The sequence below is a fragment of the Monodelphis domestica genome, chromosome 5 (assembly GCF_027887165.1).
Source record: "Monodelphis domestica isolate mMonDom1 chromosome 5, mMonDom1.pri, whole genome shotgun sequence".
Classification (NCBI taxonomy): Eukaryota; Metazoa; Chordata; class Mammalia; order Didelphimorphia; family Didelphidae; genus Monodelphis; species Monodelphis domestica.
Genome location: NC_077231.1, coordinates 113,396,006 through 113,420,729, shown reverse-complemented (window position 1 = coordinate 113,420,729; position 24,724 = coordinate 113,396,006). Strand labels below are relative to the sequence as shown.

The window sequence follows — 24,724 nt, the reverse complement described above, 5'->3', positions numbered from 1 at the left end:
CTCTTCTCTAAAATGAGCTGGAAAAGAAAATGGCAAATCATTCCAGTATTTTTGCCAAGAAAACTCCAGATAGGATCACAAAGAGTCAGACATTAAAGAAAATAACTAAACAATAGTTTCATAAGCATACCTTCTATATCTTCACCCAAATCTTAGATAAAATATTGACTGGGGCAAGAATAAGAGTAAGGACTAATCCCAGTGGCATGCCACTAATGACATCCTTCCATATTGACACTGATTTAATAACCTATATTTGGGGGATTAGTATCGTAGAGATTCATCCAACCAGATATACTTGATCTCACTGAATCCACAAGCATACTCAATTCAGGAAACACAATTATCATGAAACTTTGTTAAACACCTTGTCAAAATCAAGATATTTCATATATAAACAATCTCCTTAATATGCCAGTTTAGTAATACTATCTAGAAAAAGAAATTCAACTAGTTAAGAATGGCATTCTTAGTGAACCAGTGACACTTCCTAGAAATCATCTCTTTCTTCTCTAATATCATAAAATTCTAGAATTTTATAGCTCGACACCATACTTCCAGGGCCTTGGTTTGAAAAAATCTAGTCTTCCCTCATCTCTTCTGAATTTTCCATAGTTTCCAAAAAAGGACAAAGATGTTTTCCAAGGCCATACCTACATATTCTTTTAATATTCTGAGATCTAAATTTTCTACCTAAAACCTTGAACTCAACAGAAATATATCAAAATAGTCTCTCTTCTCTCCTTAGTACTTCATTTCTTTCTTAAGGATATTTATACTTTACTTGCCTGTTTTAAGGTTATTTTCCTCCATGAAGAAAATTGCAGAGCCATTATGAGCAGTCTTTGAGAAATGATGGAGAAAGGATAGATGACAGATAGGAAACTACTTTCTTGATTTTTAAAAATGTTTACTATAGATTAGTAAACTAACACAGAATCCTTCCAAAACTCTGGAGAAGAAACAGAAGAAGTTAATTATTCTCTTTTTTGACTATCTGTTTACATTTCATCAAAGTCCCTCCAGACAACTCATTCATTCAATAATCACTTATTAAATACCTACATTATGCCAATAGGGCTATATCATGAGGATTCACAAAGCAAAAACAGAAAGCCAAAATAGTCCCTGCTCTCAAGGCCTTTACAGTCTGCTGGGAAGAAAGGATTCACATGGTTAAAGAGTAAATAGTAAATCATTTTGGATTTGAAATGGTGCTAATACCTGAGTGAAAGGGATAGATATCAAGAAAGGCTCAAAGTTCAGGCACTTAAACAGAGCTTTGATGGGAGCTAAAAGGGTTTGAGAGGCTGATATAAGGAAGAAGACTTGAAGTGTTGCTAGGAAAGAAGAGAATGTAAATATACAGAAATTAGCAATTCAGACAATTTGCATAGGTTAAAAGTCTATGTAGGTGAATTGTAAGCAATAAGTCTGAGAATGATAAGTCCATGCCAGTTCCTATAAGTCTTTAAATATGTCACAGAGGTGTTCATAGTTCATCCTAAAGACCCTGCAAAGCCACTGAATGCCCTAGAAAGACTTATGCTTTGGGAATATCTCTTTTTAACTATTGAGTAGAAAACAGATTAGGGGGACAACTAGGTAGCACAGTGTAGAGTGCCAGGCCTGGAGTTGGGAGGACCTGAGTTCAAATATGGCCTTAGATGCTTTCTAGCTGTGTGACCATGGGCAAGTCACTTAACCCCCATTGTCTAGCCTTTGCCACTCTTCTGTTTTAGATCTGATAAAGACAAAAGGTAAGAGGAAGGGAGGGAGGAAGGGAGGAAGGGAGGAAGGGAGGAAGGAAGGAAGGAAGGAAGGAAGGAAGGAAGGAAGGAAGGAAGGAAGGAAGGAAGGAAGGAAGGAAGGAAGGAAGGAAGGAAGGAAGGAAGGAAGGAAGGAAGGAAGGAAGGAAGGAAGGAAGGAAGGAAGGAAGGAAGGAAGGAAGGAAGGAAGGAAGGGAGGGAGGGAGGGAGGGAGGGAGGGAGGGAGGGAGGGAGGGAGGGAGGAAGGAAGGAAGGGAGGAAGGGAGGAAGGGAGGGAGGGAGGGAGGGAGGGAGGGAGGGAGGAAGGAAGGGAGGAAGGAAGGAAGGGAGGGAGGAAGGAAGGAAGGAAGGAAGGAAGGAAGGAAGGAAGGAAGGAAGGAAGGAAGGAAGGGAGGGAGGGAGGGAGGGAGGGAGGGAGGGAGGAAGGGAGGAAGGAAGGAAGGGAGGGAGGGAGGAAGGAAGGAAGGAAGGAAGGAAGGAAGGAAGGAAGGAAGGAAGGAAGGAAGGAAGGAAGGAAGGAAGGAAGGGAGGGAGGGAGGGAGGGAGGGAGGGAGGGAGGGAGGGAGGGAGGGAGGGAGGGAGGGAGGGAGGGAGGGAGGGAGGGAGGGAGGGAGGGAGGGAGGAAGGAAGGAAGGAAGGGAGGAAGGAAGGAAGGAAGGAAGGAAGGAAGGAAGGAAGGAAGGAAGGAAGGAAGGAAGGAAGGAAGGAAGGAAGGAAGGAAGGAAGGAAGGAAGGGAGGGAGGGAGGGAGGGAGGGAGGGAGGGAGGGAGGGAGGGAGGGAGGGAGGAAGGAATTAGAGGTTGGTAGTGATTAGACCAATTAGTAAGCAATGGTGTCAAATTCAAATAGCAGCAGATTCCCTACAGGGTCCCATTTTGACTTAGAAAATTACAAATGAATATTATCTATGTCATATTATATTTTTATTTATCTTGTTGAACATTTCCCAATTCTATTTTAATCTCAGGCCTTACTAGAGAGTTTTGCAGGCTACTGGTTTTAACATCCCTGGGTAATAGCAACAGTCCAAACAAGAGGTGATAAAGGAACTTAACTAGGTGGCAGCCATGGAGTAGAGAAAAGGGAATGGATGCCCAAAGTATTGTGGCAATTGACTGAATATGGGGATTGATGGAAAATGAAAAAATGTGAATGACTCCAAGGATATGATCCCAGGTGACCAGAAGACTGGTGATGCTGTCAAACAGAGAAGTTAAGAAAAGGTGTGGATTTAGAGCACCACTTTCTACAATTGATTCTATGCCCTCCTTACTCATTTTCTTGCTCTGCACATAGCTTAAAAACAATAACAAAACATTTTAAACTGCTTATGACTCACTGTCCAAAGCTCTTTCTACTATACCACACTGCCTCCCAAGTCAGCTATTCCATTGAGCAAGATGCCAGGAAGGAGACCAACCAGCCAGGAAGGAACTCAACTAGTTGTTTTTCCAGGCTGGGCCAGACGTAGTCTGAGAAGACATAGCAGGGTCCTAAAATATTAAGTGAAAGAGAGAGGGAAAAAAAGTAGCATAGAAAGGCTTCTAACTGACTACAAAAGGACAGGAATATCTATCTGTGCTTTGAAAACATGAAATAAAAATTCTATGTTAATTAAAGGGACTCTCAGCATATCAGCTTTCATTTTAAGCTCACTTCCTACTGATGGGAAGACTGCAACTCTGCTGATAGAGGTAGCCTATGTGTCAGCAGCCCCTCCTAGCTGCTCTAGACCCCCAACCCCACCCTTCCCATTACACAGTCTGCTTTTCCTTCTGGGCGGATACAATCCCATCCCCCAGGAGGGTCACCCCAGCCGCGGCACAGCTCCCATTTCCTGCTGCCGGTGACTCTTCTGAAGCCTATTGTTTCCAAGCAATTTGGGTCAGAGGAAGGTGGGTCCCCACCCAAAGAGGCCTGCCCTCACCACAGGCATAGTGCTGGTCCAAGATAATGGGGAGATTGAACCATCCTACTCTTCTTCAGCACACTCTAAGTCTCCCCTCTGCTGAGGTTCCAAAACCTTCCCATATGAAGGCATGGTAGATTTTGATGCAAATATATAAAACAAAGGTAGCTTCCTAACAGTTGATAGGAAAATAAGGAAGCTAACATTTACTCTAGAAGAAAATAGTATTCTCCTTATTTTCTGAATGGAAAAACTAAGAGGGGAAGTTGATGCCCTCTAAGTAGAGCAAAAGAAAATTGGAACTAAAATGCAAAAGATCAGACTTTCACTGCAAAAGCATCCTTTCTGCTCCCCTGCTCAGACTAGTTTAAATCCAAAGAGAAGGGAAGTAGGAAGGGGAAAAAAAAAAGATCAGGTCTTCTACTCCAATTCCAGAAGCTTCTAGAGTCCTGTAATCCCAAAGACTGAAGTAACACCATGTCACCATGAGCAAAGGAAGCACCTGAGAAAGTGACAGATTTTTCAATTGCCTTAAGCTATCTTTAACTACAGGAAAGAATACTGGACTGATACTAGTGGTACCACTTACCTCCACAGAAGGAGGTAGGGCAAATCACAGCCAGAACTTTCTACTTGGCACTGAGAATTCCTAACTAAATTTAATTTGTGAAAATCTCCCCCATGTCCTGGAGGATATGAAAGATCACAGGCTACAACTCCTTGGATTTTGGAAATGGTGAAGTATAAAGCCTGCACAGAAACAAAGATGGATGTGATAACTTTCAAAAGCTCTTTCTCTGTCTGTCTGTCTTTCTGTCTCTTCTCTTTCCCCCTTTTATCCCTCTTTAACCTCCTTTACTCAATGCCTACTTCATAGCTTCATAAGATATGGTGATTTTGCCTCTTGATCTTATCTATATAAAAGACATAATGTTGCATCAACATTGTAGCAGCCACCGCCATTATCTGGACACTACAGGAGGTTTAGTGGTATTCTGGACTGAAGCAGGAGAGCATGTAAGCAGGAGAAAGAGGATGCTACCATCTTAAGGGCTATGAGAATCCCCTGGCAAATGGTGCTCACTCCATCACTTGTATAGCCCCGGGTAGCAGAAGAGGCTTACTATTCACTCAACAAACACTTTCTGACTACCTATGTGTTCATGGCAAGGTTATGAAAGGCAAAGAGAAAGTCCAATTTCCCAGGAGCTTAGAAAGCTAGAAAGCTAATACAAACTACCACAAACAACACAAGCCAACAATTTAATACAAGTGCTCCATTCTAAAGCACAGACTATAAAGTTAGATAGGAAGTCAATCAGAAGAAACTCGAAGGAGCCCTAGAATAATCAGAGATGACATCAGGGAAGAAGAGCTGCATTTGAGCTCTTAGAAAGATAGTTTAATATAGTCAAGAGTTCTGGATTTGCAATAAGGACACCAACTTCAAGATCTGTCTATCTATCCCTGTGTGATTTTATGGGAAAACACTTCATCTTTCTGGGCCTTAATTTCCTCATCTGTAAAATGAGAAGGTCAATCTAGATGACATTTTAAAAATTCTCTTGCAGCTCTGGATTCTAAAATCCTTGAGAGGCAATGTGGCCTGGTGGCTATCGTGCTACACTTGGAGACCCAGAGAGACCTGGAGTCAGATTCCGCCTCTGATACTGTGTGACTTTAGACCTTTGGGAGACTGAGTTTCAGTAATTCTGCAAAATGGAGATAATGATGACTGGAGTACCTACCTCACAGGGTTGTTGTGAGACTCAAATGAGACAATTTCATGTAAAAAGCTTTGCAAACTGTAAAACACTCTGTAAAAAACAATTGTTTTTACAGACCAGAAAACAAACCTGCCATCTAATTCCTTCCTGTTTTATCTTGGTGGAGATAGAAGGTAACATAGCACCCTGATGCTGATTTAGTAACTTTTCTACATGCTACCAGCTTATGTCAACTGAAAAATCCAGGGACTTAACTGAGCTGGCTCAGACTTGGGTAAGGGCGGAGAGAAGAGGGCAACTTTTCAGCACAGGAGAACGTGAGTGAAGGCATGCAGGAGGAATAAGCATTCGAATAATTTATATTTTTAGAGCTAGAAGTAATTTTTTTAAACACTCACCTTCTGTATTATATCAATTCTAAGACAGAAGAGCAGCACAGGCTAGGTAATCAAGGTTAAGTGACTTGCCCAGGATCACACAGCTAGAAAGTGTCTGAAGTCAAATTTGAACCCAAGTCCTCCCAACTCCAGGCCTAGCATTCTATCCACTGGAGCTACCTCGCTACCCCTAGTCTTCTGATCTTTTTATTTTACAGATGAGGAAATTGAAGTCCAGAAAAGCTGAGGTAGAGCATCTAGGTGACACAGTGAATAGGGCACTGGGCCTGGAATCAGGAAGACTGGAGTTCAAATTTAGCCTCAGACAATCCTTTGCAGTGGGCAAGTTAACTTCTATCTGACTCATTTCTTCAACTAAAAGAGAGATAATAATACCACCTACTTCAGAGAGTTGTTGTGAAGAACTATCTGTAGAAGAGCTATCTTTAAAGCACCCAGTGCCTGTCACATTGTAGGCATTTTTTTTAACCCTTACCTCCCATCTTAGAATCAATACTGGGTATTGGTTCTAAGGCAAAAGAGTGGTAAGGGCTGGGCCATGGGGGTGACTTGCCCAAGGTCACACAGCTAGGAAGTATCTGAGGTCACATTTGAACCCAGGACCTCCAGCCTCTGGGCCTGACTCTCAATCCACTGAGCCACCCAGCTGCCCCCTATAGGCATTTAATAAATGTTTTGTTTTGTTTTGTTCCTTTCCTTTGCCCTTACACTTAAGGAAGAAACTTGCACAAAGTTTCAGGTTTTAAGTAGTGGAAATGAGATTCAAACCCAGGTCCTTTGACCTTAAATCCAGAGTACTTTACGTTAAAAATCAAAACAAGGTTGTGAGGTAAAGATATTATTATCTCCAATGTACATATGAGGAAACTAAGGTTTATAAAAGTAAAAAGCTATATGCCCAAGCACATAAAGCTAGTAAGTGATAGAGGAGGGACTCCTACACGGGTCTATCCTAGTTCAAAATCCAGTTGGCAATCCAGTTCATCACCCAATACCACAATGTTTTCCATGGTGAATAATGAGATCAGCCTGACTAGAAGAGAGAGGAGTTCAGTATGTGGAAGGCCAGTTTGCATGATAGGAAATAAGGAGAATTTGAAAGGTTTCTGTGCTAGAGATCTATTGGCAATGTACAGGATAGACAGGAAAAGGTAAAACTGGAAGGTTGATAATCCCAAAAAGATCAAAGGAAAAAAAAAAGGAATTATCTGTAAAAGATTACGTATAGCAATTCTTTTTGTGGTAACCAAAAATTTGGAAATTGAAGGAATGCCCATTAAGTGGGAAACGTCTAAACAAGTTATGGGATATGCATGTGACAGAATCCACTTGTGTTCTAAGAAATGAAGGAAATTTTTCAGAAAAACCTGGTAAGACTTCTAAGAACAGATACAAAGTAAAGTGAGCAAAACCAGAATAATTTACATAGTAACAACACAATCAACTGTGAAAGACTAAGTAACTGATCACCACAATGATCCACAACTCTAAAGACTTATGATGAAAAATGCTACTCTCTTCCAAATAGAGAACTGAAGTGCTAAGAGTGCATATGGAAACTTCCCCCCCCCCCCCCCCCGAATATGGCTAATGCAGAAATCTGCTTTACAAAATTTCAAATTTGTAATAGTTTTGTGTTTTATTCCTCCTCAATGGGTAGAGGAAAGGTTGGGGGAAGGAAAGAATCTAGAATTAAAAAAAAAGAAAAGAAAAGAGGCAGAGAATTCACACTGGACAAGAATAAACCTAGGTCATCTCCAGTCTAGAGCTTCCCCACCCTCTGCCTCAGGCTTGAGGTTTTATCAGTTCTGCTCCAGGACAGAAACTAGACTCTAGGGATCTCCTGATAGAATTTAGATTAGTTTGAGGACTGGATCTCTCTGGTCTAGGGATGATCTGGAATTTTTCTCAAGCCTGAGCTGATGTCCTTCTCAGACTAGTCAATGTAGTACAGGGGGAAGGGCTCTCTGGGCCAGGACTTAGTATGTCTAGGTTCTAGTCCAGCTCTGTCAAAGCCTCACTATGATCTTTGAATCAAATTACTTCCCCTCAATGAGTCAAGACTTCTTATCTGTAAAGCAAGCATTACATGAAATGATTTCTAAAGTCATCTCTGATTCTGTCCACCAAACCAGGGCTTTGTGGTGTGAAGAGTGAAGTGAAGCACACTGGAAAACTCTCCTCCACGAAATGAGCAGAACAAAGGGCAAGAGGGAGAAAGAAGTAGGTGCAAATTGAGTATAGACCAAAGAAGTGGAAGAGCCTAGTTCCCTAGTAGTTATCAAGTTTGTGTTTGTTGTATGTTTGGGAAGATTTGTTTTGGATATTACAGAATAGGCTCTGGAGAGGAGGGTGAAGAAACTATATTGGGGAATCTTTCTATCTCCCTTTTCCAAGGATATCGTCTTGTAGAATGAAAGAACATTAGACTTTAGAGGCAATGTGTTCAAATCCTGCTTCTGCCAATTCCTAGGAAAGGCAAGGTACCAAACATTTACTAAGAGCTTACTATGTGCCAGACTCTGTGCTAAGAGATGAGGATATAGACACACACACACACACAAAAAGACAATCCTGTTTTCAGAGAGCTTACTAAATGAAAGACCATGTACAACAACCTGTGTGACAATGAACAAATCATTTTACCTCTCAAGGTTTCATTTCCCTCGTTTAGAAAATTAAGGGATTACATTAAATGGTCTCTAAAGTTCTTTCTTATTCATTTGAAGGGAATCACCCAGTGATGCTATGAACTACATAGAAACCACCACAGTTTTCTCTCTGCTCTACCCATGAGAGGTCAAAATGACTCCCCTTGACTGAGAAGAGAACACAATTTAGATTCTAGGCTTTGTTACCTACAGTAAGATCCTCTGTCTCTGGGTGATATATGCCATGTGTAATTTCTTTTTGAAAAAAATCTAGCTTTTGGATCAGCCCATTCACTGGAATGGCCAAATTTTGAAATCCTAGAGATATTTTTATTAAAAAGATAAGTAAGGGAGGGAGAGAAAGTATGGAAAGAAAACTCAAATATGAGTGGATAAGTACAAAAAAATAGTCACCCAACCCTATTATGAAATAGCACAGGCTCATAGGATGATATTTTAAGAGCTGGAATGGACCTTAAAGGACACCTAATAGAGTCCAGCCTCTTCTTTTACAAATTAGGGAACTGAAGTCCAGAAATAAGAAATGACTGGCCCAAGGATATAAAGATATTAAGCCCCCAGAGCTGAGATTTGCACCCAGCTCCTGACTTCAAAACCAACATGCTTTTCATATGCCAAGGGCAAACAGAATTGGGAATATAGAACAGGCTGGCAATAAATTAGCCTAGTAAAAAAGAAACTCATCCATCCCCCTGTCCTGGGAAAGTGGTGAGTCATGCACTGGTCAACTGGCCAGTCATAAAAATGAGCCTGTCTTCAAGCTGGCCAAAAGTTGGGCCAATGGGCTGATAAAATTTTGTTCTTATTTGCAAGGCTACATTAGACATTATTAGGGTAAGAACTGAAAAGCACCCTCCTATACAACTTAAAAGATTCCTAGGTCCTTCTCTCCCGGGAGTGATTTACAACTCAATTCCCATACATTACCAGTTCTTACTTCCGGCTTCTAGTCCCAGTGCTAAAATCCCTCCCATTCACTACCTTGTTTTCTCAAAAGCCCATACAAGAGGGAGCTCAACTTCATATTGTCACAAAATCAAGGACTTTACCTCTGAGCTCACCCTGCTCCCTCCAAAACAGATCTTCCCAAATACAAAGCAAATAGCCAACATAAAGCACACACACACATACAGCAAAGATCACAAAACACAAACATCAGCATTAGACCTCCGAGCTACTAAAGTTGGTCTTCTCCATTCTTCTCTCCATCTCCCTCTTTTTTTTCAAGCTCTCTTCTCTTAGTCTGTCTGTCTGTCTCTTTCCCTCTCTCTCTCTCTTCCTCTTTCACAGACGAATTTATATCTAGAGATATTCACACTCAGACACAGACACATATAAGGATAGTCAGACATGTACAAATATGCAAGCACATTTAAAGACACAAGGGCATCACCCCACAAAGACAAGGATTCACCCACTCAAAGAAACCCTCACAATTTGAAATCGGCACACTGAGAGGTTCAAACACAAATCTGCCCACACAGAGACCCTGTGTACATAGACTCAGAAGCTAGCATAACGTTCTCACAGGGAACTAAAAGAATTGGGCACACTTACACACCCATACTAATTAATGTAAAGATGCACACAAAGTAAGACTTGGGACCACACACTTTTAAACACAGCCATCTGCCCACCACTCCCTCTCTCCAATGAATATCTCTATTTCACAAAAAAAAAAAAAGTTTCAGGGAGGATTCTGGGTTGCCTTTCTGCTGATTCTGTTTTTATAGCTCTCTTACCCTATAACCCTTACATAAATATTATCTTCCTCATGACCACCATCAAGTTTCTTATCAACTCCCAGAAAGAAAGAAAAAAAGAAAAAGCATCATTGGCCTTCTAAACCACTTAAAAGTTCATCTAAAAAACAATTACACGCCAAACTTCAAATACCTCCCCTTGAGTACTCTTCCCTTTTCTAGGGTTAAATTAAGAAAAGTCTGGCAGAGAAGAGTAACAGATGGGAAATCCCTTCCCTCACCTTTATTCACAGCTCTTTAATTCCTCCCTGTTCCCCCAAACTCCTTTTATTTCCTTTCTACTTTTTTCTCCCTCCCTTTCACATGATGGATGGTTTCTGCTTGTAATAATAACTCACAATTCCATATTACCTATAAAACTATGAATTAGTTGTTTCTCTCGGGGTTGATTCTTGGTTTGTAAAATGAAGGGGTTGAATTAGACCACCTCTAAGTTCTTTCGCTCGGTCTTTTTATACATATATAAACAGGCACTCTTTTTAGTTTTACAAAGCACTTTTAATATGTGATCTCTAACAGAATAGTAATGTACAAGTATGGCTATCCCTATTTTGCAGAGGAGAAAACTGGGGCTTGGGAAAGTTATAAAGCGCTTGGCCAAACTCACATAGAATTAACATTATTCTCTCTAACAATTATCCCCTGCCTTTTCTTCTCTCCATATTCTTTTGCTTTCCGGCTCTTTTTTTAAGCCCCTTCCTCCTCCAGCTTTTCTTTCATCCCCAGCCCTTAAACACTCCAGTCACTCAATTAGAATAGAGGATCTCTAAAAATCCCTTCTAGTTCCAAATCTGCAGTTCTATACGGGATCCTACAAATTTCCCTAAAGACCTCAATCCTCCCGCGCATTACTCTGTACCTCTCCCTCCGGCCCAGGCTAGAACCCGCGAGTGAACAAGAGTCCCTTACCTGTCCCAGGATGGGGGATGAGAAAGGGATGGTGTGCTAAGTGAGTTCGGAGAGGCACTCTGAGATGCACCAACTCTGCTCCAGCTCTCCAGCAACGCTGTAGGGAATGCACAAGGGAAATCACGTTGGGATGCCAGAATTCTAGGGTTCCGATTCTTGATATAAAACTCACTGCTGAAAGGAGACCCGGGCTTGGAAAAGTAGTCTGGGGGGCACCAGAGCCCTTTTCCTAAGGGCATAATGAGGAAGAGACAGGATCACCACAATATAACACAGAACTTGCCACACACATGGCTCCCAGTTTGAGGGTAGGGGGAAAGGCAAGAGACCGGAAGGGAGAGAGGAAAGAGTTGTTCCAGGATCAAATTGACAGGAAAACACAAGATCCCTATTCTTGGAGGGGTGAGTCAACTGGAAGAGAAGAAGAGGGAACTCTGAAAGAGAAACGAAAGGAGGAAGAAAGAAGGGTTCAAGGAACGGAAATGGGAGGAAAGAAAGAGGGGGGGAAAGCAAGTATTAAGGAGAGAGAGGGGAAGAACAAGGTGAAGTGAAAGGGAAGAAGAAAAGGAGAAAGAGTGAAGAAAGAAAAAGGAGAAAAGGAAAGATAAGAGTCAGAAAGAAAAAGAACGAAGGTTAAGCTAGAAAGAGAAAGAAGGGCGGGATAAAGGAGAGATAGGGTCTGGGAAAGGACGAAAAGCAAAGGATGAGGAAAATAGCTAGAAGAAGCTGAGGAGGGTGAGAAACAGGAGAAGGGGAAAGAGAATTGAAGGGGAGGGAGGGAGAAGGAGGGGGAAGAGGGAGAAGGGAAGGAGAGTGGAGGGAGGGAGCCAGAGAGGAAAGTAGGGGAAGGCGGGAGCCCAGAAGCAGGGATTTTGCAGTGCAGACACCTCTACTCACCTGAACTGAGGAAGAGCCAGGAAAATCCTAGAATGAGACTTTTCGCAGAAGGAGGTGGGGGTGGGGGGGTGGCAGGGGGCCGGGCTGGGGTGCTAGAGCCTTGGGGAGGCTGCTGTCCCTCGCCACCCCCCTGGCCTGAAGTTTGAAAGGAGGAAGACTGGTATGCGAGGAATGAGGGCTGGTATGAGATGCACGCAGCTGAGGGAGGGAGTGCCGGGCCCTCGCTACAGGCTCGGGGAGGAGACTGAGAAGGAGGCAAAGGAGGGGGGCTCCCAGGGAAGATAGAGAGGTTGGGCCAGCCTGGCCCTGGGCGGTCAGAGGTGGGGCTAGGACCAGTACGGAGGAGGAGTTGGACGATTTGGAGGAAGGGGGTGGGGGCAGTGATCTAGGAAGGGCTGGAAGTTGGGAAGCAGTAAGTATCCCAGGCTGCACTGGACCCCTCCACTGAATCATACTCCAGTCCCTTTCTTCCCGTCCCACCGCCCCCCAACCCCTCCCTCCTTTCCTCCGTTCTCCCTCCTTCTTCTGGCCCCTCTGCCTTTCTCCCTCAGCCCCGCCCCTGCTTCTCCCGGCCCCTCCAGCTCCTTTCCCTCAAACAGCTGAGAAAATCCCACACTCCTGGCTAGGAAAGAGGAGAAGGTCGAGGGGCTGTGAGCATGAGACCGTAAACACACAAGCAAGGGATTCTCCTGGGAGGGGGTCCTATACATCTACTGAGGAAGGACTGGGAGATAAAAGCCAGCTACTGGAGACAAGTTCCCCACCCCACCCCCCTCAGTCCTGTAACCAGAGAGGCTAGGCAGGGCTCTTGGGAGGACTGCCTCTCCGTCACCCCCAGGACCCCAGAGAGTTGCTGGGGATTGGCACGCAGGCAAGCAGGTAGTGAGGGCCCCGGGGGAGGAGCGGCTGGGACAGAGAATTCGGCCGGGGAAGCAAACTCTCCACCTCCATTGTGCCCAGGCTCAGGCTCCCATGTGCATCTCCCATCTGCACAAGTCGGAGAAAGGCCCAGCAGGGAGCATAGGGCAGCCAGGAAAGGCTGCTTCTGCCCCCAGTAGGCTCCCACCGGAGAGCCCTTGCTCCCCTGCTGCCAGGAAGCAGGAACTCCTGCGTAGCCTTTCCAGATCTGCCACAAATACCCCAAACTCTTTCCTTCTCCCTCCTTACCATAGAGCGGGTTTCCTTCTCCATCCCTTGGGAACTGTTAAAGCTGTCATTCTGAAGAGCAAACACACATGGTGTGGGTATTAAGTACGCTGAGTGGGAGAGCCGAGTTGGGGCAAGTCTTTGCTTCAATCAACAAACCAGACAACAACAAATCCTTATTGCCTGACATTGCTAGGTCCTGTGCAAATACAGGAAGAAGCAGCATAAAGGGGGGTGGGGGTGGGGGAGCTGCCGTCTCTGCCCTGTTCCAGGATATTCTGGCAATCAAGAAACAAGTTACAATGGTGAAGTAAAAATATTAACACGTTTACATACATTTTAAACTTTTACAAAGCATTTTTATCACTCACCAGCCTTGGGAAAAAATGTTAATATTAGTATCTCCAAGCTAAGAGAGGACTAGCCCGTGATCAAGTTTTTGAAAAAAGAGAATACAAATTGTTCATAGTAACCTGAGACCGTGTTCAATCTCAACAATCCATGAGATATAAATTAAAACTGTAGAACCATCTCTAACTTTAAAGGACGAATTAGCAAACATAGTTAAAGGCAAAGAATCCCAAAGACCTCAGGGCTATGGGAAAAAAAGGTATACTCATTTACTGCAAGGAGAATCGTTTTGGACAATAAGTCAGTAGCTATAGAATGTATAAAATACTTGAAAGACCACCTGCCAGATGGATGACCCACAGAAATTATGTGAATACAATTACAAACTATTCTTTACAAAAAGACCAATCTAAATAATTGGAGGAATAGTAACTGCTCATGAGCAGGTTGAGCAAATATAATGAAAAACATGATAACACTACCCAAGTTAATTTACTTATTCAGTGCCATAACAAACTACCAAAGGATTACTGTACAGAGTAAAAAAAATTACCAAATTCGTTTAGTCAAGAATTTAAAGAAAAAAATGTTTTTAATGGGAAGCAAGGGTTTCTAGCAGTTCTACATCTCAAACTACTACAAAGCAGTAATCATCAAAACAATTTCATACTGGTTAAGAAATCAGAGGTTGAGTAATGGAAGATATTAGGTTTATAACAAAAGGAAGCAAAATGACTCAGGACCTATCTAGTTATTTGATAAGCCCCAAAACCTTAATTACTGGACTAAAAACTCACTAGTCAACAAAAACTGTTGGGAAAAATGGAAAGCAACCTGGCAGAACCTAAGTATAAACCAACATTTCACAGTGTACATATCAAGATAAGGTCCAAATGTATAGATGACTTAAATATAAAGGGTGATATCCTTAGCACATTAGCAGAACAATGAAGAAATCATCATCTGCCACAACTTGTTTATCCATTCTCTAATAGGCATCCTCTCAATTTCCAGTTCATTGCTACCACAAAGATAGTTACTATAAATATTTTAGAAGACATCTTTTTTTTTTATTTTGGAGTCAAATTCCTAGAAAAAGTTTTGTGTACTCATTGCCTCCCCTATCTTGCCTTTGATTTTTCATTCCTTTGTAATCTAACTGGACCTCATCACTCAATAATCTCTCTTTTTTTTTAAAAAAACTTACATTTTTATCTAAGAATCAATACTGTGTATTGGAATTATGGATAAGGGAAGAGTTCATGGCCAAATAACAGATAGAGAGGATCACAGAACATAAAATGGACAATTACATGAAATTAAAAAGTGTTTGCCATGTGAAAAATGCCCCAAATCACTAGTAAGTTAAAGAATGCAAATAAAAGCACATCAACCCCAACTACATAAGAAGAATGCAAAAAAAGATAAAAAGGCAAAGAATTCAAATGGTGAGAAGTATTGACTGAAACATATTTTATACATTGGAATTGATTTATGTTTTATTTAATGATTTCTTTATGTTACAAAGCACACCCAATTTGTCATACTGATATTTTTTAAGTGATGGTTAAAGTCCATTTAAACACAGGTTCTCTGACTCTATATCTAGTGGTCTTTCTACTATTGTTATGTGTGTTTTTTTTAAATACACTGGAATTTCCACACCCAATTGAGTGGTATCCCTTCAAAGAAATTACCTTGAGAGATTATATACTTATTCCAAAGCTAAAACACTTTTGGAATTCTCCTTTCCCCTTCAAAACCAGTTCATAGACCTAGTCATTCATTATATTGATCAAAAATAGTATTATTTGGATTAGTAATCCACTTTTATTCACTAGACTTGACTCTTCACTATTAAAAAAAAAAGAAATCTGCTTATGATTATTTTTAAATGAAAATCACCCTTAAAAACAAAGATTTGCCACCATTAAAAACATATTCAGATCTCTCTTCTTTAAAAATAAAGTCTTTTGATAATATTATCTTATCAAATTATCCTCATATCATTTTTAATCAATTTATTTGTTTGATACATTGAAGTTCCTAGGTATCGCCCTTCCTCTCTCTCTTCCTTCTCCACACTAGCAAAAGTATAGTTTGATTTTTTAAAATTTATAAATAATTAAAACTATGTCTTCTTTCAATTTATCATTCCTTTCTCTGGAAATATAAGTTATTCTTCAAACAATATTTCTGTTGCTATATATAATGTTCTACCACAAAAAGTTGCTATAAATATTTTAGAATAGATATCTTTTGGGGGCAGCTGGGTGTCTCAATGGATTGAGAATTAGGCCCAGAGATGAGAGGTCCTGGATTCACATCTGCCCTCAGACACTTCATAGTTGTGTGAGCCTGGGCAAGTCACTTAACCCCCCATTTCCTAGCCTTTACCATTCTTCTGCCTTGGAACCAAGACATAATATTGATTCTAAGACAGAAGGTGAGGGTTAAAAAAAAAAAAGAATATATATATTTTCTTGATTTTGGAAATAATGTTCTAGAAAAAGTTTTTTGTACTCATTGCCTCCTCTATCTTGCCTTTGATTTTTCATTCCTTTGTAATCCAGCTTTGGACCTCATCACTCAAACTAAACTACTCTCCCTAAGACTATCAATGATCTCTCTCTTAATTTTTTTTTCATCTTAGAATCAATACTGTCTATTAGTTCCAAGACAGAAGAGTAGTAAGGGCTAGGCAATGGGGGTTAGGTGACTTGCCCAGGGTCACAGAGCTGGGAAGTGTCTAAGGTCACATTCAAACTCAGGACTTTGCAGCTCTGAGCCACATAGCTGCCCCTCAATGATCTCTTAATCCATTAATCCAATGGTTTTTCCTCAGTCCTCATCATTCTTGACCTCTCTGTAGCACTTGAAGTTGTTGAGTCATTCTAGATTCCTCACTCTCTCTCACCCCCTCTCCAAACTATTGCCAAGACCTGCTGATTTCATCTTTGCAACATGTCTTGAACATGTCTCCTCTCTGCTGACACTATCTCCTTCTAGCAGGCTCTCCTCACCTCCTTTCTGGAGTATTGCTGCAGTCTCCTGGTGGGTCTGCCATACTCAAGTCTCTCCTCCTTCCAGTCATTCTCCATTTAGCCTCTAAAGTGATTTTCCTAAAACACAAGTCACATCATATGACCCCTCCACTTCATACACTCTGGTGGTTTCCTATTGCCTCCAGCATCAAGTACAAAATGCTCTATTTGGCATTCAAAGCCCTTCATAACCTACCCTGCTTCTCCCTTTGTAGTCTTCTTATTCCTTACTCCCAATTCCAATCCAGTAACACTGGCCTCCTGCCTTTTCCACAAACAAGGCCCTCCATTTCTTGGCTCTGGGGATTCTCTCTGGTTGTCCCCCATGCCTGGCTCTTCCTCCTCCTCTTTGACACCTGACCTCCCTGGCTTCCTTTATGTCCCAACTAAAATCCCACCTTCTGCAGGAAGCCCTCCCCACCTCCTCAACTCCCGTGCTTCTCCTCTTTTAATTATTCCCCAATTATCCTGTATAGAACTTGATTTGTATATATGTCTTTGCCTGTTGTCTCCCCCATTAGGTTGTAAGCCCCTCAAAGGCCAGGGCTGGTTGGTTGGGGGGGTGGCCTCTTTTTGTATTCTCAGAGCTTCATATAGTGCCTGGCACATAGTAGATAATTAATATTTATTGACTGATTGATCATGACTTTTTTCTCTCTCCTTGAGTTTTCTTTACTGCTTTCTCCCTGAATATCCAGCCCTTTCTTTGTCTTCTCCTCTTGATCATCAGTTTCTGCTGATGTATGCATGGGTGTGCCCTAGGACCTTTCCTCTGCTTTCTCATCTCATGCTCTCTCTCATCTGGTGATCTTATCGGTTCCCTTGTGTTTAACTCTGCTTAACTCTCAAATCTATGCAGGTGACTCCCAGATCTCTCTATCTTTCTATCATCTATCTATCTATCCAGCCGTAGCCTCTCTCATCCAGTCCCAAATCTCTAATTACCTGATGTCTTACAGGCATCTCAAATTCAAGAAGTCCAAAACAGAATTCATTATCTTTCCTCCAAAGTCCTCCCCTCTTTCTAACTTACCCAGATCTCTTAAGGACGTTTTGACCCTTCCAAAATCACCAAAGTTCACAACCTTGGCATTATCCTGGCCTCTTCTATTCTCCTGTAATGCCCATATCCAGTCAGTTGTCAAGTCTTTACCTCCATCTCTGTCCACTAATATGGCCCCACGGTGATTCAAGCCCTCATATTCTCTAGCCCGGACAACGATAATGACCTTCTAAGTAGTCTTCTGTTCTCACATCTCTCCTTTCCCATCCATCCTCCACGCAGTTGCCAAATTAATCACAGACCTGATGATGTTACTCCTCTGCTCAAGAAGCCCCACTGGTTCCCTCTTGCCCCTAGAATAAAATGCAAACTACTTGATTTTGCTCTTGAAGTCCTTCAAATTCAGCTATATTCTGCTTTTACAGATCTGCTATTCATCACTCCCTTTCATGTATTCTTCACTACAGCCAAACTGAACCATTGGTTGCTCCCTATATGGGACATTCCAATTCCTGTTTCTTCTTCTTTGCATCTTGATGTTCCCCATGTCTAGACTGTTCTACAGCTCATCTCCATCTCTTAGAATCTCCAGTTTCCTTTAGAGTTTTCCTCCAGAAAGTCCATCTAGATCCCTCCAGTAACCAATACAAATTGTTTTGTATTAATCATGTGTTTAATCAATTTTCTCCGTCCTTGTCCTGACCTCCCCACCATTCTCTTGGTGAGGGTAAGGTTTGTTTGTCTCTGTGTCCCCAAGTGCAGTGCCTGGCATACAGCAGGCATTTAATGACTGGTTCATGCGAGTAATCTTTGATACCAGGGAAGCTGAAGTTGGTGGATCCCTGGCGCCCAAGAGTTCTGAGCTGCCATATGCTAAACTCACACTAGATCCAGCCCCAATATTGGGGGAAGTGGGGGGAGTCATCTAGGTTGTCAAAGAAGGGGTAAATTAGCCCAGGTAAAAAATGGAACCTTAGCTCCTTAAGCTAATGTTTTTGGCTAATGTGAGCAGCCATTGCTAAACAAGCAAACAAATATATATATATATATATATATATATTTGTTTGCTTGTTTAGCCTGATGTGAGCAATGAATAGATTTGAATACATGAATACAAAATAATATGTTATAAATTCTGGGGATAATTATAAAAAGATTCCAAATATCTTATCTATAATGGCCACCTTCAATTCAATTTAACAAACATTTATTAAGAACCTCTTGTTTACAGAGCATTGTCCTGCTGCTGGTGGAAATGCAAAGTGAAGATAAAACCTGAGACCTGCCCTCTGGGTACTCAGCCTGTGAAAAATACATAACTACTAGATTATTAATGACTGGGAACAAGGAAAACTTCATAGAGGAGGTGGCCTTTGCCTTGGGCTTTGAAGGTAAAATTTCAACAGAAGAAATAGAGGATAAATAGTATGTCAAACAGAAAAACAGGTTTCCTTCAAATTTTACTAAGACCACTCCCTATTTTGCCTACTGATAAGGTTTGGTGAGTTTATGGTTATTCAGGATCATCTACCCTTATCTTGGAACTGGGTCTTAGCCCAAGCCAGAGATAAGAGTTTTATAATGGCCACATAATGGATGTAAGTAGAATAGGCATGTACATTTAACTGTATTCCAAAACTAAGTAACAGCTTAAGGATCTGAATTATCTATATGGAATCATTCTCCATCCTTTAATGATTTTTGTTATTCTTCTTTAGGCCATCTCAAATTTCTCCAATTTCTTCCAAAAAAACGTGTTGGCCAGTCAGATATATTTTCAAAAAATTGACTAATTCAGAGTCACTCCCATGGTCCTGTTTCAATATTACTTCTTCTTTTGGTCATTTTCAGTTGTGCCTAACTCTTGGTGACCCCATTTGGGGTTTTCTTGGCAAAGATATTGGAGTAGTTGCTTCTCCAGCTCATTTTATAGATGAGTAAACTGAGGCAAATAGGTTTAAATGACTTGACATGGGGTACACAGCCAATAAATGTCTGAGGCCAGATTTGAATTCAGAAAGATGAGGCATGGGGGCAGCTGGGTAGCTCAGTGGATTGAGAGCCAGACCCAGAGATGGGAGGTCCTGGGTTCAAGTCTGACCTCAGACACTTCCCAGCTGTGTGACCCTGGGCAAGTCACTTAACCCCCATTGCCCAGCCCTTAACACTCTTCTGCCTTGGAACCAATATATAGTATTGATTTTAAGATGGAAGGTAAGGGTTTTAATAAAAAAGAAAAGAAAAGGAAAGATGAGTCTTCCTGATTTCCAGACCCAGCATTCACTCCATCCATTGTGCCACTTACCTGTCCCTAATTATAATACATCCTAGAATCATGTGATTTCCCCTCCCCATCCCCACAAAAGCTATACTGCTACATATTTTGGCTTGTGATTAACTATAATAATTATAATCTTCAGGTCTTTCTCCTACCCCTTCCCTCAGTATTTCCCCATCCTATATTTTTTATTGTTGAGCTTTTGAACTTAAAGGCACCATTCTGCAAATTTCATGAATTTATAATACAGGTTTGTTTTTTTTTCACTTTGTCAGGTGTCATTTGAAATGTTATTCTGGTCTTCCAGTATATTTGCCACTTCACTCATTTTAGCATTTTCTATAAATTTGATGAACTAGTATCAAGTTCTTCATCTCAGTTATTCGGTTGGTTACCTGACTAACCTTCCAAGTCAAAGTCAGGCCACTGCTAATCATCTGTGCTAAGTGCTTTACAAATATTATCTCATTTGATCTTCATAATAACCATGTAATGCTGATGCTGTTATTATCCCTTCTAGGTAAAGAAACTAAGTCTGAGAGAGTTAAATGATATATATAGAATATATATATATATAAATGATATATGGAGGTTAAATGCTATGTCCAAGATTTCACCACTAGTAGGTATCTGAGACAAGATTTGGATTTGAGTTTTCCTAACTATGAATCTATCTCTTTATCTCCTATATGACTTAGCTATTCAAAGCCTGGGAGATTTGTTGGTGAGTGAGTGCATATATAGAATAAGGGCAGGGATTTGAAACAAAGGACTCAGGGGGTGTAGGTGATGCCTCCTCAATGTTTTCTTTCTTTTTTAGTCAATAAATGAACATTTATTTGTTAGAAATCCACTTATTTCCTATTAAGAAAAATCTATTTTTCCCCTCTCTCACAGGCCCACTCCCCATTTGAAAAACAATAATTAACATGCACAGTCAAACAAAGGAAATTCCTGTATTGGCTGCATCAAAGATGTCTCAGTCTGCACTCCAAGTCCCTTCTCTGTCAGGAGGTAGGTGGTACATTTTATTATGTAGTTGTTGGAGTTGTGGTTAGTCATCGCATTGCTCAGAATCCCAAGATCTTTCTAATATTGTTGCTACTGTAAAAATTGTTTTCCTTTTCTGACAACTTCATTGTATCATTTAATACAAGTCTTCTCAAGTTTCTCTGAAACTGCCCCCTTCATCATTTCTTGCAGCAAAATAGTATTCTATTACATCCTTATGCCTTCATTTGTTCAATTATTCCCCAATTAATGGGAACCCCCTTGATTTCCAGTTGTTTGCTTGTCACTTAATCTAGCAATTAAGAGGTGATTGTTATCTGGAAGAGACTCTCTCTAACAGTTGGCCCAGAATTGTAGACCAGGGCCAGATGGTGAGATGCTTGATAATGAAAGAGAAGAGAGATGTAGGGCTAAAACTTGAAGGTATGGCAGCAGCCTGTTGTGATTCAAGGGCGAATTAACCTGGCACATCTCTAAACAGTGATAAAGAAACCAATAAATGGGAGGAGATTGAATAAGGTACAAGAGACTGAAGTGAGTGATGGAGTAAGCTCCAGAAGGCTATCAGACAAGGGCACAAGAATTAAGGAAAGGCTAGCCTTGACAAGGAGAGCCACCCTATCCTCATAGACTATATGTAGCAAGGGAGGAAAGGACAGACAGGCAAATAATTAATAAGCATTTTTTAAATCGAGTAAAACTTTTAAAACCTCAAAACATAAAGTCCCAGTACATAGTTACATAGTCCAGCAAAACAAATGCCCACAACAGTCATGTTCAGAACTTTCTGTAGTTTCAATTCATCCCTCCTCTGTCAGATAAGTGGAATGTTTCATCTCCAATTTTTCAGACTTGGGGTTTATTATTGCACTGATAAGAGTCATTCCTCAAGAGGAATACACACCCTTCATTTCCAGTTTAAGGCTACTAAAAAAGAGCTATTACAAATATTTTTGTACATACAGATCCTTTTCCTCTTTCTTTGATTTCTTTGGGATATAAGCCTAATGACAAAATAACTGGGTTAAAGGATATGCCCAGTTTCATCACTTTGGGGCAGTTCCAAACTGTTTATCAGAATGCCTACACTCAGTTCACAGCCCCATCGATAGTACTCTCGTGTACCTATCTCTTCTCCAGCATTTGTTATTTCCCTCTTTCATCATCTTTGCCAGTTTGACAGATGAGAGGTAGAACATCACAGCTCCTTTCCTTTGCATTTCTCTAATCATTAATGGCAGAGCATTTTGCATATGGTTGTTAATATCTAACATTTCCTCCTTTGGAAATTGTTCATATGCTTTGGCTATTATCTATTGGAGAATGGCTCTTAGTCACATACATTTGAATTAATTTCTTATATATCTTGAATATTAAATCTTTATTAGAGAAACTTGTTGCAAATATTTTTCCCAATTACCTGTTTCCCTTCTAATTTTTACTACAATATGTTTCTGAAAAAAAAAAAACCTTTTTAATTTTATGTAATAAAAATTGTCTGTTCTGTCTTCTGCCATCTTCTCTTATTACTTGCTTACCATATTTGTACGTCTATATATCTTTGTGTATATATCTATATTTATATCTGTACCCTTATGTTCTGTCTTAGAATAAATACTAAGTATCAGCTTCAAGGCAGAAGAGTAGAAAGACTAGGCAACTGGGGTCAAGTAACTTGCCATTTATTAGATGAACTCATCACCCATTTGTAGGTCCTTAAATCTGAAAGGTAGCTTCTGCCTTTCTTCTCTAATTCTCACCAGGGGTTTCATCTAGTTCTTTTTATTCTTGTTCCCCCTCACTCATTCATTTTCAGTCAGGCAGAAAGTATGGGGTAAGAGGGAAAGGGGGAGAGGCTGAACAATCTAGGTTGGCTGAAACAGCCACCTGTGGCAATTTATTGAAAAGGTGGCTCCTGAAATGTTTGTTTTTTTTTTAAACCCTTACCTTCCGTCTTGGAGTCAATACTGTGTATTGGCTCCAAGGCAGAAGAGTGGTAAGGGCTAGGCAATGGGGGTCAAGTGACTTGCCCAGGGTCACACAGCTGCTGAAATGGTTTTGAAGGAATGCAGATTGGCAATTTAGAATAAATTAAGGGGCATCTAGGTAGCATACAGGTAGTTAAGAGGATCTGGGTTCAAATATGATCTCAGACACTTTCTAGCTGTGTGACCCTGGGCAAGTCATTTAACCCCAATTACCTAGTGTTTACTGCTCTTCTATTTTGGAATCAATATTTGGCATTGACTCTAAGATGGAAGGTAAGGGTTTTGTAAATAAATAAATAAATAAAGAGAGAGACAGCTAGGTAGCACAATGGATAAAAAGCTAACCCTGGGGTCAAGAGAACTTGGGTTCAAATTTAATCTCAGATACTTTCTAGTTGTGTGTCTGAGTAAGTCACTTAACCCCAGCGTCATCTTAGAATTAATACTAAGTCAGAAGGTAAGGGTTTAAAAAAATAAATAAATAAAAAGTATAAAGAATTCTTAAGCCCAAGTCAGATAAAGCATGTAGTAAAAGATATGGATCATTCTAGCAAGAGGAAATAATGGTCAAGGACTGAAGATGCCTGGAAGTTCTACTGTGAATTTTAGATTTACTCTACCCTGCTTAGTCTTTAGAATTTTAGCAACCAGGAATATATACAACCCCACTTAAAGATTAAGTGTGGGGGAGGAAGGTCTATGACTGTGGTGTGCTAGCAAGTGACAAATCAGAAACAACTGACTCCCTGGACCATCTAAAGTCAAGTTTAAGCCACCATTGGTACATGTACAACACAGGAAGTGATGTAAAGAACTGCCATTATATTTCATATCACTTCCTGTGAGGGGGAGTTTGCTGTGGAACTTGACCTTGGAGGAGCTCAAGTCTGAGACCTCAGACTTCTTCCCTTAGACTGTCACACGGTGAGTGAAAAGGCTGATTCCCCTTTCTTTGGCTTTTCTGGAGGCACCAGCCTCTGGAGAGGTCCATCTCTTGGGACAGCCTTTCTCTTGGCTTTCTGGAGTCACTAGTGCCTCTGGAGAGACCCCTCATCTTGGAGGAGAGGAGGCCTTGTGGCTGGAAGCCGTGGTAGATTCAATCCTCTGCCCACTCCCCTCCTCCCCCCTTGGCTGAAGCCTCTGAACTCCTGCCTGGTTCAGACCAGGCCAGAACAGCCATCTCTCTCTCCCTCTCTCATTCCCTTAATTTCTTCCCTCTATTGTAAATAAATCACCATAAATTCCATTATGACTTGAGTATCTTCATTGAGATTTCAAATTTAAATCTTTGGCGACCAACTAAAAATATATTCAGTCCAACCATAAATTTTACACCTTACAGTCTGGCTAATCCACAAAGGTTGTGATGAGTACCCTCAATTTCCCTGAATTTTCTTTCCTCTTTCTCTCTTTACTACCTCCGCAAATCAGTCTTTTAAACAACTAACTGTACAGTTCAAAACAAAGCTGCTAGATCAGGTGAGTGTAAAATATTTTTTTCTTTTTCTCCTTAAAATAAATAGAACACAACCATTTTTAATCTTAGTGGCAGGGTCTTAAAGTCTTAGCTAGGGAATCTGTTTCCAAATCTCCCTTGCCTTAGGCAACAAACAACCCAATTAGTGGACCCTTACTAGCAGTACTAGCAGGCTGGGTTATTCTTAACTAGCTGTGAGGAAAACCTGGAGAAAGAATTCCTGCTTTGCCCTGCCAGAATTCCACCCAGCAGCCAAAAAACAAAATCTCTGGCAACAAAAACAGCTAGACCACCAGAGTAAAAAGAGTAAAAGTAGTGAGTCAGCTCAGTGAGTTTTTCATTAGAGAGAGTGATTGTATTAAAGTTTGAGCCTTGTCCTGCT

At 40.9% G+C, this 24,724-nt stretch overlaps 1 protein-coding gene across 4 annotated transcripts in view; it reads right to left on the bottom strand.

Moving 5' to 3' along the window:
• The window catches only part of TEAD4 (TEA domain transcription factor 4), a 74,420-nt gene extending 61,062 nt beyond the window's left edge, over positions 1-13,358 (bottom strand). The window contains exons 1-2 of one of the 4 annotated variants that reach the window (XM_056799122.1): positions 13,212-13,358; positions 11,148-11,244 (exon numbers count right to left, since the gene is read on the bottom strand). In XM_056799122.1, coding sequence (XP_056655100.1) covers positions 11,148-11,244; positions 13,212-13,235 — 121 coding nt within the window. In that variant the 5' untranslated portion in view covers positions 13,236-13,358. The remainder of the gene's footprint in view (positions 1-11,147; positions 11,245-13,211) is intronic. The other 3 variants (XM_056799121.1, XM_056799123.1, XM_056799124.1) reach the window with 3 other exon arrangements.
• Positions 13,359-24,724: the final 11,366 nt, after the last annotated feature.